Source organism: Diplodia seriata (assembly GCF_021436955.1).
Source record: "Diplodia seriata strain FDS-637 chromosome Unknown scaffold_6, whole genome shotgun sequence".
Taxonomy (NCBI): Eukaryota; Fungi; Ascomycota; class Dothideomycetes; order Botryosphaeriales; family Botryosphaeriaceae; genus Diplodia; species Diplodia seriata.
Window position 1 is genome coordinate 822,748 of NW_027117313.1, and position 14,207 is coordinate 836,954.

Below are 14,207 nucleotides of genomic sequence, written 5' to 3' on the forward strand. Positions count from 1 at the left end.
AAATCGAGTGTCACCCACGTACTCCCGGCCGTTGAAGAAGTCAAATTCTGTAGCGCGGTACTTACATTCCATTAATCCCTGTTGACTAATGTTCGAGGCCGTTTCCTGTCTCCTATGTCACTCCAGTCTGTGCGACCGGTGTCGCTACTTCGAACCGTAGAACAATAATAGACCCCTTCCCTGATAACCACCGCACAGGGCTCATATGATATCATACTGTGATTAACGCAATCCGATGTGGTATCAGCATATCCGCATGAGCCCTTTTCTTTGTTCTACGAATGCAAAATCATCTTATACAAGCCTTGGTACGTCGCATACGCCGAACGGCTGAGCAACTGGACCTTCTCCGAGGATGATGACCGCCACGGAATGCGCATGGGCAATTCGACCTGGTGGTTCAACACCGTCTCTGGCCAGGACTTCTCGACCAACGGAACCACGGATGATACGATCTGGAACGCTTCCGACTGGGGCCGCCGCGCCGCACGGGAAGCCATTGACGGGGGCTACGCCGATGTGCTCGACAACGATACCGTCATCGAGCTTGACGCTGTCATCGTGCCGAACGACAATGGCGGCGGTGGCGACTCAGCTTGCGCTTCCATCCCTTCGTATGTGCATTTAAAACGTACATTTACGTCCGGATTGTGTATTCAACTACCCATCCGGTAAGATTTTTTTTTTTTTTTGAGATAGATCCGGGTAGGCAATTTCTCTTCTCACCGACGTGTACTTGGATGAAGACTGTTGAACGACCTTCAATCACCCCTCGTGCAGCGACCTTGAGTATATTCTGACCAGCAGGCACTAACGCCACAGGATAACCGCCGGCGGCGGACGACGATGACGGCGACAGCGCGACGGATTGCGTAAATAGCAGCGTGCGGGATTTCCAGCTAAGGCGGTCGATGGTGGGCACCAAGCGGCGGGCGTGGCCGATGATGTCGCCCTCGTCGATGGTGCTGACGATGGGCTCGGGTGGGCCTCATAGAAAAATTCTACATAGGATGGTTAGTAGAATATAACATCCGGACGTAATATGCGCAAATTCGAACCTTATATTAATATGGCACGACCTTTTCCAGTGGAATGCCCGGCCGGAATGACACAACTGTGCCACCGCACAGGGTCCTTTGCATGTTCGATGGCCGTGTTACTCCTGTACACATGAGCCATTGTATATATAAACTAATCACGCCATCAAAAGTACCTACATGGCAGCATGGTGTAGTAGGCAAAGCCTTCAGGCAATCAGATTCGCAATCAGTTCTTACAGATTTCCCCATGTGGAAACTATGAGTGCATTCGAGTGAAAAATCCACAATGCGTGCAAGGCAACTGCCAACAGCGGCTCCGGTGGGCCGAGTGATGGGTTTGATTGGTTTCGGTCCAGGGAGATGCGTCAATAACGTAGTTCAGGGCGCTACGTATGTCTGGTGCTGCTGTTGTCCAAGCTCGACCCACGCCATCCGATGGTACAAAAGGGGTCAACACCAACGACCATGAACACTTGACCGCACCACAGCGCTGCCGCAACTTTATAACACACCGCAGTGACCATGCCTTTCTCTGGTACCGCGAGAAAAAATTATCAGCGAGCTCTCTATAAAAGCTCGTCGCCTCTCTTCCATCTCTTCTTTTCTCCTTCGAGTCTGCACTTCCAGGCTCACACAACATCTTTCCTCGGCGAGAAAAGGCACAAAACAAGTAAGAATCATCCCCTACTCACAAGAGATACAAATCACTAACAATCGCCAGGCCTGAATCATCCTCAATCCACACAAACAAAAAAAAAGCCCAATCTACATCAAGATGGGCTTCAAGACCTTCCTGCAGTGCGTTTTTTGCCTGCACCTCTCCTCCTCCTCCAACAAGATCAAGGGCACAACAACAAGACAAGACATGGTCCCAGAGACCTTTGTTGTGCCTGACGATCTGCCATGGCCATATGGCCCAGATCCTCAAGAGAACGAATAAAAAAGCCAACAGGGCACAAGTGGAGGGGCCGATGGGGCACAAGCGGAGGGGGTTTTGGGTGTTTGGAAAGCCGATGGGGCAATAGAGGAGGATTTTTGGACAGCCGATGGGGCACTGGCGGAGGGATTTGGGACAGCCGATGGGGCACAAGTGAAGGGAGTTTTGGAGAATTGGGCATTCATTGAGATACATTCTTTTGATAGAAACATTCTCTACAAATACATTCTTTTAGACTAGAATGTCTTCTCATGCTCGTGAATATTACAATTGATGCTGAGCCAACACCATGAACTGTCGTACCGTTTCTGGAAAGTCATCATTGCTGAGGATGCTTCAATCATGAATGTCACTTTCATGTGCCTCTGCTACATGATTGTTCCTGGTGGTGGTAATGGATGTGAGTGCTGATATAGTGATGATGGTGGTGGCGATGGTGGTGATGGCCTCCGGTCGCAACCTTGAGCCCTTGAGAATAGGCCCTATCTTGGGCGATTGTAGTATCATTACATCCTGACAGATGCTTCCACTCCACGCCACGCCGCCATCGCTGCCAGGCAGCAGCTGCTCCTGCCTCCCTTTCCCAAGTCGCCTGAAGCCATCCCGTGCATCCACTCCTCAATCATCTCGGTGGGTGATGGCCGCTGGAGCCTGGAGAAGGGGCGACGGCCATCTGTAGAGGGAAGACCCAAGGGACGAACTCGAACAGCAGCAACGAGGCGTTCTTCGTTCGGTGAGTGACTTCTGCGACGGATGTGGTCAGCTTCGCAGGCTTGAGATGACCGGCGGGCAAGACGAGGAGGCGTCCGGGTGGTGCAGAGGAGCAGGCTGCTGCGGCGGTGGGCTTGCAGCGTGAGCGACCCCGACGGCGAAGCGCGACCGGCCCAGCTGCGGCTGTGTCTCGAAGAGTAGGCGTGGGCGTGACGTCGCCGTGCCCGTGCGTATGACGCGAGCGCGGGCGAGCTCGCGGTCGGGCGGCGGAGAGCTTGGGGTCGGATGTGACGCTGCAGCTGGCGTTGGAGGATTAAGACTGGGTACGGCGGGCTTGGAGGTAGGGCTCGGAGGCTCAGAAGGAAGCGGGAGAAGAGCGATAGGCCTGGCATCACTGTTCGTAGTTAGTTTGTGCCAATTGAGCGCGTGTGAGACGGTGACTTGGAGGCTGGCGCCGATGCCAATTGAAGATAGCGTCAGTGTAAGGCGGCAGGTGCAAGTGAAGCCGCCTTATAAGAAAAAACATTTTGCAGGCTGTAAAGAGAACACACGAAATGATGCACGCACATGGAGACGGTTCAGCTAACTTCATTCGTACTTGACTGTCCGCCGAATATCATACTCTACGAAATAAATATCACCTTTGAGTGCGGCCGATGGCGGGCGGTACTTATGCTGCGCCTGGCAAGGAACTCGCGCATTTCATCAAAGTGACCTTATCACCTTATATCTTCGCATGGATTGGAACCGACAGACCTGATGTCATCTATGCGAACCCCCTCAGCGAAGCGAAGCGTACGTAGGCGATGCTCGCTGCTGGCGATCTTTACTCGCTGCTGGCGGTATTCGCTCTCGCCGCCGCTGCTGCTAGCGATACTCGCTCCCTGCTACTGCTGGTGATATTTGCTCGTCGCTGCCGCTGGTGGTAGTAGCTGGCGATTATAGAAGCCGCGGAAACGCGAGAACGCGAGATCACGTTACCCTGGAATTAATGGCTGAGGGATCCTGCCGAGGCCTCTACTTTCCAACCAATGGACTCTAAAAGCGATCCCGAGCTTTTATCGATAGCCCTAATCTTGAACGTAATCCCTTCGCTTCGCTGAGGATAAGGCTGACATGATAACAAGAAGTTCCCTTGGGCACAGATGGTGATACGGCCATCCTCGTTTACCCACACCGTCCTGGCTGACTATATCTCTCTTGATAACTGCAAAGTTAGACGACCCGAATGGTGGCTCAATGGATAGCATGGGAGACAGGTCATTTGAAGAATGCGCTGCCCTCACTGAGGAACAACGTCAACGCCTCACTTTCGTTTGGCAGCACCTACCCCAAAATCAAGTCCACACGCTCCCTCTCCCGACTTTCCCACACCTCCCTCCTCACCTCCCCGACACCCTTTCGATACGCCACGCCGTCAATCCACTCCACCCAAAGCACGTTGTACCACTGCGGCCTCTCCCCGCCCAGCGGATCCGCCCAGCGACAGCCATGGCCACCACGATGCCTGTACAACATCGACACCGCCACGAGTTCTACGCGCATCGGATCGCCCCTCTCATCTCCAAACACCACGTCCCTGTCAATTTTTTCGAATAGAGCTTCCTCGTGGACCCATAGGAAGCCGTGATGTTTTTCCTCGGCGTGCGCGGAGAGCTCGTGATACGCCGGATCGACCAGGCCGTAATCTTTGTTGCCGTCGGAATCCGACAGGAAATCAAGTTCGAAGTGCGCGCGCTGCGTGGAGCAGCAGAGGTAGCGTCCATCCATCTCATTGTTGTGGTCGTTGTTGTTACCGCTCGACGTGCCGAGCGGGATTGGGTAATTGAATTTGATGGATGGAATGGCGTCGTGCGTGTAGTAGCAAGAAGGCGGGAACTTGGTTTCCTCTCTGCTTATTGTGGCTGTTTTATTGCTCTTGTAGTCCGGATCGAGAGTGTATGCGTTGAACTCGGAGCATTGGTGTTCCGGAGAGTCGAGGTCGATCGGCCAACGCGTCCAGCCCGCCGGCAGGCGTTCGCTGTCCCCCTTTGCTCCGGTATATTGCATCTTGTAGACAAACCATGCGTTCTGGTGGTCGATCTCCAGTGGTTTGGATGTCTTTGTCTGACAGATTGTCCATCGCACCAGGGGGAACACTCGTTTTATATAGTCCACAGCATAGAACCAGGTGTCACGATTCCACAGAACAAAGTCCTCGTTTCTCCAAAGCCCACAGAACTGTATCAATCCTTTCCAAGCAGCCCATGACCATGTTGGTGCATTCCTCGTAGATTCGGATGTGCTGTTTGGGTCCCAGCGTCGGCAGAATGCAGACTGTTCGCCCCATCTGTCTTCTCTCCAGATCATACACATGTCCAGAAACATGACGGGAACGCCCCAGAGAAATCCTCCTGGAAAGCTGGTAGTAAGAGCGGTCTCTATACCGACGAAAGCATCCATGGCATCCTCGCTCCACGTAAATTCTCGAGTGCAGTAGGCGCGGACCAGGGTTTTGAACGCTTCCATGTCGGGGAAATGCGAGATTCGCGAAAAAGATGCTTGCCGTATTGCAATCGCGTCGTTGTCATAGCATGCCTGGCTCTCAGCCGTGGGTAGGTCAAAGGGAAGCCGTAGCTCTTCCCAAAAACACTTCTCCCTGCATTCCCATCGGACGGACTGGGCAACGAAGATGAGTTTCCTTCGGGAGAAGATGTATTCCTGAAATGTCCAGCCACGGGTATTCCATTCGGTGTCGCGTAAGCCTCCGTCGCCGGGCCAGTTCAGCTGCGTGCCGTCGGGCCAGTGGAAAAGGCAAGGATTGTCGCGTGGCTCCGACACGCCTGGGAGACCGCTCAAGCCAGCATCGGCATGCTCGCCTTCAGCGGCTACTATTGTAAGTGACGCATTGGCATACACAGCAGCCATATTGCCAATCAAATGGTTACGAGCTTTTTCATCATTCTGCACGATGCACAGTGCATCGACCCAGAGGTACCTCTCCCCAACAAGCCGAACGACATGGATGGCATCTTTGATGGTCCGAGGCAATTTTTGGTCTGGATGTAGAAACGCGCCAGGGTTGCGTAGCGTTTGAAGGTTCTGGGTGGTGGCCTTCAAAACTTCTGCTTTTCCCCACATGTAACTGAGCGCGACATATTCGTCGTCTCTGCCGGCTGGCACGAGACGGTATTCCTCGCAATCAATGAGCCATGGTAGCCGAGGGCGCGACAGACGGCTTTCGTCGACCGAAGAGCACATGGCGCCATGTTCCCTCTCGCACGTGTCTTTCCAGCCTCGCAGGAGCTCCGGATCGATCCAATCTCGGGCTGCCGGCCGTCCATCAAAATCCCCATCTTCGCAGCCTCTCAGTCTGGCAATCAGAAGCTCTTGAAAGTGAAGTCCTTGGACAGTGATCATTGACCCATGAGATATTACTGAATGCTCCTTGGTGATGAGCACTCGGGATACACCTTCGTCGCCCGCAAGGTCGCAGAAGGCGTTGAGAAAGCTCTCATGGGTGCCGCAGCGTTCCAGTTCCGACAAGTTCTCAAACTCAACACTTCGCCCCTGTTCACCGTTGAGCACATCCAGGATGCGTGTGCATGTCGCGCACGATGGCTGAGGATCCGAGCCGGCTTTCGTTGATCTTCCTTCTTCCATGGTGGATCGAATTGACACTTGTCCTGAGCCGGTATGCTGTACGTACCAGACTTGACTCGTTCTTCATCACAGTGGTGGGTGTTTTGTACAGGTTGCATCGTTGTCAGCGTCACTGTAAGCATCACAGTGACAGGGTTCTTGGCCCTCACCGAAGGAATGTTGCACCCCACCCTCTGATTACACAGCAGGTATATATCGTCGCATGGATTGGAACCAATAGACCTGATTTCATCCATGCGAACCCCCCTCAGCGAAGGGAAGCGTAGACGATGCTCGCTGCTGGTGGTTAGCAGTATCCGGTCGCCATCGCTGGTGGTAGTATTCGCTCGGTCGTTGTAATGTAGCTCGTATGCTAAAGAGTGGGGTGTATTGGTGACGGAGCTACGGAGGTGAGAGGAACGCTAGGTAAGACCCTGGCACGGCTAAACCTCGGCCCAACAGCGCTGCTGCTGGTGGTATTCGCTCGCCGCCGCTGGTGGTATTCGCTTGCCTCAGCTGGTAGTATTCGCTTGCCCCCGCTGGTAGTATTTGCCGCTAAAGGTGCTCGTCGCCGAAGAGTTGGGGAGGTACCTGAACATTGGTGAGGAACAGGGAACGAGAAGCGCTAAGGCCCCGCCTCGGCTAATCCTCGGCTGACACCCCATAGCCATCACGCAAACCATCACCTCACTCCAACCTTCCAACATCGACCCCAAACCACCTCTCCACCCCATACTAAACAGCCTCCCCTCATGTAAACTCTCTAATAGATACTCCACATGCTCTGATGCATTTGAAGATACTTCAAATATCCATAATTAAAACAAGATATTACATTTCCGTTCCTTCCAGTAATGGTAAGTTTCGTAGAAACCCATCCACATGGACCGATACGCACATCTCGGCCAATCCTCCTTCTCGACGTCATCATCCGACGCCATGTACTGGGAGTGATCCTGTTTCCGAAACTCTCCAGATAGCAGTGACAAGCGACGGTGCGGGAGGATCATGGCGGAGTCGGCGAACGTGTGGTCGATGACGTCCATGTCGAAGTCGGCCGGGCTGCGCGGGGCCTCGGCGAGCATCTTGCGGTAGCAGTGCTCGTTCGGTTCGAGCAGCATAACGTGCGATCCCAGGACCTGCTTGGCGAGCGCACCCAAAGAACCGATTAACCCCCCCTGCAATATATAATCCGCCAAAGCGAGCCTCCCCATCAACAAGCAGCCGGTACAGACTAGGTGAACTCCTTGAAGCGGGTCCCAGGTTCGATTCTCTCACGAAGCTACAACCACGTTCAGTTGGGTCACTGCCTCAAGCCAGGTTTCAGCCTGCCCTGTGATATTAGGAGTGTCACCTTTCCGGGTGCTTGTTTTTTTCTTTTTTGCCTTCTTTTCCTTCTTCCTTTTCGCCTTCTTCCTACGCTAGCCTACTTCTTCTCTCTCACTTCAGCCCCACTCACTATGTCTATAAGCTTCTCACCTCCGTAGCAGTTTGCCTGTCGGTGATGGTGAACTCACTCACTCACTTCCCACCCCCCATTCTTCACCTCTCTCCACCGCCGCTGTGGGTTGTCAAGAGGTCGAAAGGCCTGTAGTGGATGTCGAGCGAGCTATGAAAAGCCACGATAAAAACCAACCCTCACATCATCCACTCCGACCTCCCGACATCAACCCCAAACCACCTCCTCCGTCTCCCAATACCATCACCGACCGCCCCTCCACCCCATACTAAACACCCTCGCCTCAAACACACCTTTCCGCCTCAACTCCACATCCCCCAACCACTCCGCCCCCGGCGCCATCATCTTCAGCAGCGTCTCATCCTCCCCCTCCTCCTCCTCCGCCCCCGTCCCCGCCCCCGCCAGCAGACTCGCCGCCGCCGCAATGCCCCCACACGGATCCTTAGGCAAGACATCCCTCGTACTCATCCCCCAGAAACTCGCCGCGATGCACAACGCGACGACGCCGAGCAACGCCTCCAAAATCCGGGTCGACGCGGCGTCCTGGCGGGGGCGGGGGCGGGGGCGGGGGCGGGGGCGGTAGGCGGAGGGGTAAGTGAGTGTAGCGGCGAGGTTTGCCGCATTGACTGCCGTCACGTCCGGCGCGGGACGAAGGTGACGGTGGTGTTTGTGTTGGCGACGGCGTTGGTAACGGGTATCTATTTCCTCGACATGTGTTGATATGTTGTGTTGTTCTATTCTTCATGCCTGTCGAAACCTTCAAGCCAATCTGCGATGTTCTGGTGCAGTCGAGATCGAGCCCAGTCTTTGGGTGTCCGCGCCTGCTTGTCCAACGCCCACCAATGTGCATCCTCGTGAACAAGGGACTTCACTATCTGAAGGTGGCCCTCGCCGGCGGCGTAGTGAAGCGGTGTTCCTCCAATGTCGTCCTTTGACTCAATCGACGCACCCCACGTCAGCAATAGGTCAACAAGTCTAAGGTTCCCATTTTGAGCTGCCCAATGAAGAGCAGATTTTCCAGTTGAATCGACTAAGTTGATAAAGACAAGGTCGACGTCTGGCCTGTCGAGTAGCTGTTCGGCCATTCTGAAGTTGTTGCGGTGGACTGCTTTGTGGAGCTCGAGTGCCAAAGCGATAGTGGTAGGACGATGTTTCGGTGGTTCACTGAACCGTTGCTCGTGAAGCATTGTTGTGGATGAGTGTCCGACGGGTTCGAATTCGGACGGTCGGATGAGAGGGTCAAGGCGTATGCCAAACACATCCAAATGATTGTTGGTCCTAGCGCAGTCAATTGGGGTTCGACCAGCATAGTTCTCCGCCCCGAAGTCCGCGCCGGCATCCATGAGTGCCTTCGCGATACCTGCACAATCTTCTTGAGCGGCGTAATGAAGACCAGTCATTCCTCTCTCATCTTTGATCTGGACACCGGTGGAAATTAATTATCCGTCGATACTCGGCCACGATATATGAAACCATAAACACTTACCTTTAGCAGATCCAGACATGTTCGCCCCATATTGTCTGGCTCATCAAGCCTCTTACATTGTATAACAAGTCTGTCCAGAGACCTGAGCTTCTTTCTATCTTCTGATTTTGGTGACGCTAGGATATGCATCGGAGTCCGACCTTGAGCATCCTTCAGGGCACTGTTTGCCCCAGCGTTGAAGAGTTCATTCAGGAATTCGTAGGAGGATTTTTCTGCTGCCCAGTGAAGGAGGGTCCCATCGTCCTGAAAATCCATTGGGTCCCAGACACCTTCATCCATCCAACCTCCCTGAGCGGACTTGTTCCTCAAATCCCTAACCCTACATCGGTGGAGCACCATGAGCCCGTTGGAGTCTTGCAACAATTTCCGTACAGAATCAAGGTTTCGGGATACGATGGCAGTAGTGAGTCGATCAGGAAGCCGGAACAAGGAATGCTCTTCATAAAGATTAAGCTCCTGTTGAATGGCAAAACTGAACTTGACGCTGTTGCTATAATCTTGGAAAATTTCCCATTGGCCCCCCTCAGGAAAGCCTTCCTGGAATTCTTTAAGGATGCGATCCACATTGGAAGAATCCCACCTTGCACCCTTCGAGTTCGTTCTCCATCTCGACTCCTTCGAGCAGGCTTTGGATTGACAAGTTGCCTAGTCTGATTGCTGAGAGCGCCCAACATGTAGCGGGATTATTGTATAGAAAAGCGGAACGGAGAGGGGTTCTCAGAAACGTGTCGAGCTCCTTCAAGTTGGCGCCGCGATCAACTAAGAGTTTCGCGATACGCGTCCATCCGCGTCTTGCGGTGCAATGAAGCGGTGTCTCGCCGAATTTGTCCTTGACATGGGTATCTGCCTGTCGTGAAAGCAAGGCGGTTGCAAGATCGAAGAAGCCCCTCTCTGATGCCCAATTCAAAGCTGTTCTCCCACATTCTTCATCGCGAATGTCGACCATAGATGTTTGGGTTGCTGGGGTTGCACCATATTCCGCAGCTCGGGCCTGGGGCAGGTGGTCTAGTGTACGCAAAATCTCCAATGCGCAACTTTCCGAACAGAATTTGGCAGCATCAATGAATGTGCTCCAGATGACGACAACCCCTTCAGCTGGATCAATCTTTTCGAGTGACAAAATCGCAAGGTCACGATGACCGTACAACAAGGCGGCCCTCAAAACTTCAGTGAAGCGACTCTCAGCAGCTGAGGGGACGCGTTCCATGGCTTCCTGTAGCCAAGTGCTCAAATATGCAGGCTTCCAGTATTGTGTTGCACACTTCAACGTGTTTCTTATCGCGGAGGTCAAGTGTTCAGTGTCGAGCTTGTCGTAGTGCTGTTGGAGGATATCGACCACGTCTGGTTTGTCGTAGAACATGGCCGCATTGAGAGCTGTGCCATGCGGTCCCCCCTCATTGTGACTCTCCCTTACATCTCTTAGAAGTGTGTTGACAATTGGGGCCCACCCATTCTGTGCTGCAAGATAAAGGGCGCTTTTGTTTCTTTTTGGAGGTACCGTCAATGTCGACATTACCCTTCGCGACCACCATTCTCCTTGACTTCTACGAAAGAGGGGATCAAATTCTGTGAATTTGGGCCTGAGCCGTCCAAGATCTAGTCTTGGTCGAGAGCCTTCGAGGACAAGTGATGTGACGCTCCGACTTGACACTAACTCCAGGTAGTGGTCCAACCCAAGGAAACTTGAGATCCACAACTGGTCCGAGACGTCTGTTTCAGACGCGCCGCCATCTATGTATTGGATGTCATCGAAGCGGTTGTACAAGCGTACAAAAGAATGGTATGTTTCCTCTTCGAAGAATCTTTCCATGGCCTCTACCACTTTCTTGTTCTGCTGCACTCCCTTGGTGAAGTACCCCCAGTTCAAGGCGAATTTGATGAATGGATACTCCCTTATCGCTTCAGCGTAGTCCAGCGATAAAAGTATGGGAGACGGATGCAGATAGCTTAGACTGATCTGGGTAAAGGAGACGTTGGCTGAAGGTTCTTGGTTTATCTCCCGAAAATCTGCATGGACTTGATCTGAAATCAAGTATTCCCGAACAGAAAAGTGTGCGATCCGCAAAACACCAACTGGTTCCTCTTGGGAAGACGTGTCATCCTCACTCCAATCTACGGTGACGAGTGTTCCGCATATATTGACGATTTCACGAGGGTTTGGGAACCGATTCTTAGGGTCAAATGCGGGGTGTTTTGAGGGATTGACGATTATCGCATCAAGCGCCTCCGACGTGTTGATTGTCCTCCCGGAGAAAAGAAGAAGCCGAAGAAGAGTGATGGCGCGTTGTCTGTTCTTTTCTGTAGTTATTTGGCCCAGGATACGGCTATAAGTACCCTCTAGCGTCTGTGGCAAGGATGCCAAAGCGTCAAGAAGGTCTTCGCGGTTATAGCACGTGCGCAGGGCATCGAACTGGCAGAATACCCATCGAAACCTCATATAAGATGTCAGTATGTAAAGAAGATTGGTATAGTTTTTCTCAACTAATGCACTTACATTCCATCCGCCTTGGTGATAAGGGTGGATTTGATTTCCTCCTGGATCTCTGGAAACTGGTGCCATCTCGACACGTTTGGATTCTCGCGGACTTGCTTCTCTACGTATGCCTCGATGTCATTTTCGACAACCTCTTTTGAAAGAATTACGATCTCCGCTAGGTCTTCCAGGTGAGATCCAATGTCTTGTTCGTTCCTGCTGGTGACGACTAGCTGCACCCGACCGTCTGAAGACTTGGTCGTGTTCTCGATCCAAGAGAGGAGGCGGCTACGGCCTTCGACCTCATCGAGAGCATCGATGACCACCTTGACGCTCTCAAAACAGTTGGCCATGGATTGGAAAACTTCTATGAGGCGTTCGGTGGGCGGACTTTTCTCTTTGCAGTCCTCGCGAAGGCGTTGCAAGATTTTTCGTGGCGCTCCGCCGTTTTGTGATAGATCAAAAGCAAAAGCTCCCACCATGCTACCAAGGGTCAAGCTCGCGGCCATCTCTAAGCCAAAGTAGAAATACAAGATGGCGTCATTGGCACGTTGATTTTCCAACAGTTTCTCAATGATGGCAGAACTCAAGATGGTCTTGCCGCTTCCTGGGATACCATGGATCCATATGAGTGGAGTGCGTCTCTCCGTCCATTCATGAAAGGCGTCGCTCTGAAGAAACCAAACACCTGTTCCCTCTTGATGGAGTTCTTTCGCGCGGTTGTAGGCATTTGATGTGTCGGAATAACCAATCCACTTCTTCAGGCGATCCGCTTCATCCTGCTCAGATATTTTGGTAACGACAGGTTCCATTTTCACCAAGCTACTCTTGACTACAGTTTGTTAAATTGAAACCTATGCGTGTGATGATCTGGGAGACTCACCATCATTCATGTTCATGTTCATGATCTCTGTGGCAGTCTTCGACCTGTTGACAACGTCCTCGGCGATTTCACACAAAAGCTCCTTGGCATAGGCTGCCGCCACAGCAGCAGCATAGTTCCGCCAGAGATCATTCTTGTGCGAGTCGGCATAGTCGCAGATTCCTCTGATGACCAAGCAAGGCAGCTTGTTCATCACCCCAGCCGCTTCCATCTCAAAGCATATGCAGCCCGGAATGCGCTTGACCAACTCGTCCCGATGAAGCGAATCCTTGACGAGAGTGTTTCCTGAAGCAATGATTCCGTAATGAAATACCGGATCGCAATCGTTACGAGCCTCTCGATGCATTTCCTGCGTGGAGTCGCACCCGCTGCAGCTACTGCTCTTGTCGACATGTTGATAGTCGGCAGGAAACAGCCGGTCTTGAGCCGAGCCTTGGTATGTGAATGAAGGCTTGGCTTTAGCCATTTTAGGCCATTTCTCTACCATGGCTTCAAGATATTCCGGTACCTTTGACGCTTCCAGAATGTGGTTCCCCTTCAAAGACTGAACAGCAGCCAGGAGAATGCTTGACGGTTGATTCAGGAATCCTATGTGTTCAACCTGGTGATCAGATTTCGCTTTGAAAGCGTCGTATTGGAAGATACCACCAGTGGCATCCTGAGGGACACTGATAGCGACATCTCCAAGTCGTACGTCATAGCCCGGCTGAGGGATACCGGCCCCAATTCCAACAAGCAGGCCGAATCTCAAGTTGGGTAGAGACGATAGCATGGGGCCGACTGTATGAGCCGCACTGTTTGTGCCATAGCTGCCTGCCGGAAGAGTAGCCACGACCACGTTGTGGTCGCCCATATTCCCCCATGCATAGACGTTGTGATCGTGCTTGTCTTGGGTGTAATTGGCAGGTCTGTCATGCTTCTCATCAAGCATTCCGATGACCGCGGCTCTTTCATGAGGCAAGGCGGTGATGATGCCAACGGTGTATTCGTCCAGTTGTGCCTTTCGTTGCTCCATTTTCGGGGAAGACGATGCGTTTTGGGCTGACGACTCTGCAGATGCGCTTGGTGTTGCGTGAAGCTCTATAGTGCTTCTGTCTGAGGCAAATCCACCGGTAGAGTCCTCTTCATTGCGGTTCGCATGTGGTGGTGGCATAGAATGGCTGATGTGTCTGTGGCGAGGGTGGTTGATGGTGGGGGTGGGAGGAAATAGGATAGGATAAGACTGGAGTCGTCCGAAGAGTCAGAGGGGCGGGGAAGGGAACCTAGAGGATTTTAGGCAGAAGTATTCGTATCGCGTGTAACTGCAGCTGAAAAATTACTGTACTTCTTTCCAGGCGAGGCATCTTTAGCCTATCATCATATATACTGCTACGCCCAGTCTCACTCAATATGCAGGTAAGACGTGCCTGTACATAGGTGATTGGACCCTGTCCTCCGCTCAAGTGCGCAGAATGACTTCAAAGGCTACACAACTTGGCTCCTTCATTGGCGCATGAGGAATCCTGCTGCGCAATTTGCTGCCTGTACATGGGTCTTCACGCCACCCTTCCGATGCTGAACGTGGCAGTATCACGCACCCCCGCCACCCGGGCCCCCT

The 14,207-nt window shown here is 52.7% G+C and overlaps 2 protein-coding genes across 2 annotated transcripts; both read right to left on the reverse strand.

Moving 5' to 3' along the window:
* Positions 1–6,951: 6,951 nt before the first annotated feature.
* Positions 6,952–7,394, reverse strand: GNT1 (N-acetylglucosaminyltransferase; the record flags this gene model as incomplete). Its single annotated transcript, XM_066777597.1, has 2 exons — positions 6,952–6,962; positions 7,208–7,394. The coding sequence occupies 2 exons, from the start codon at positions 7,392–7,394 to the stop codon at positions 6,952–6,954; spliced, it is 198 nt and encodes a 65-aa protein (XP_066631692.1).
* Positions 7,395–11,744: 4,350 nt separating this feature from the next.
* On the reverse strand, positions 11,745–13,625 carry SLS55_006163 (uncharacterized protein; the record flags this gene model as incomplete). The annotated part of the gene is made up of 2 exons (XM_066777598.1): positions 11,745–12,559; positions 12,611–13,625. 2 exons carry the CDS (start codon positions 13,623–13,625, stop codon positions 11,745–11,747), a joined length of 1,830 nt encoding a protein of 609 aa, XP_066631693.1.
* Between the last annotated feature and the right edge of the window lie 582 nt (positions 13,626–14,207).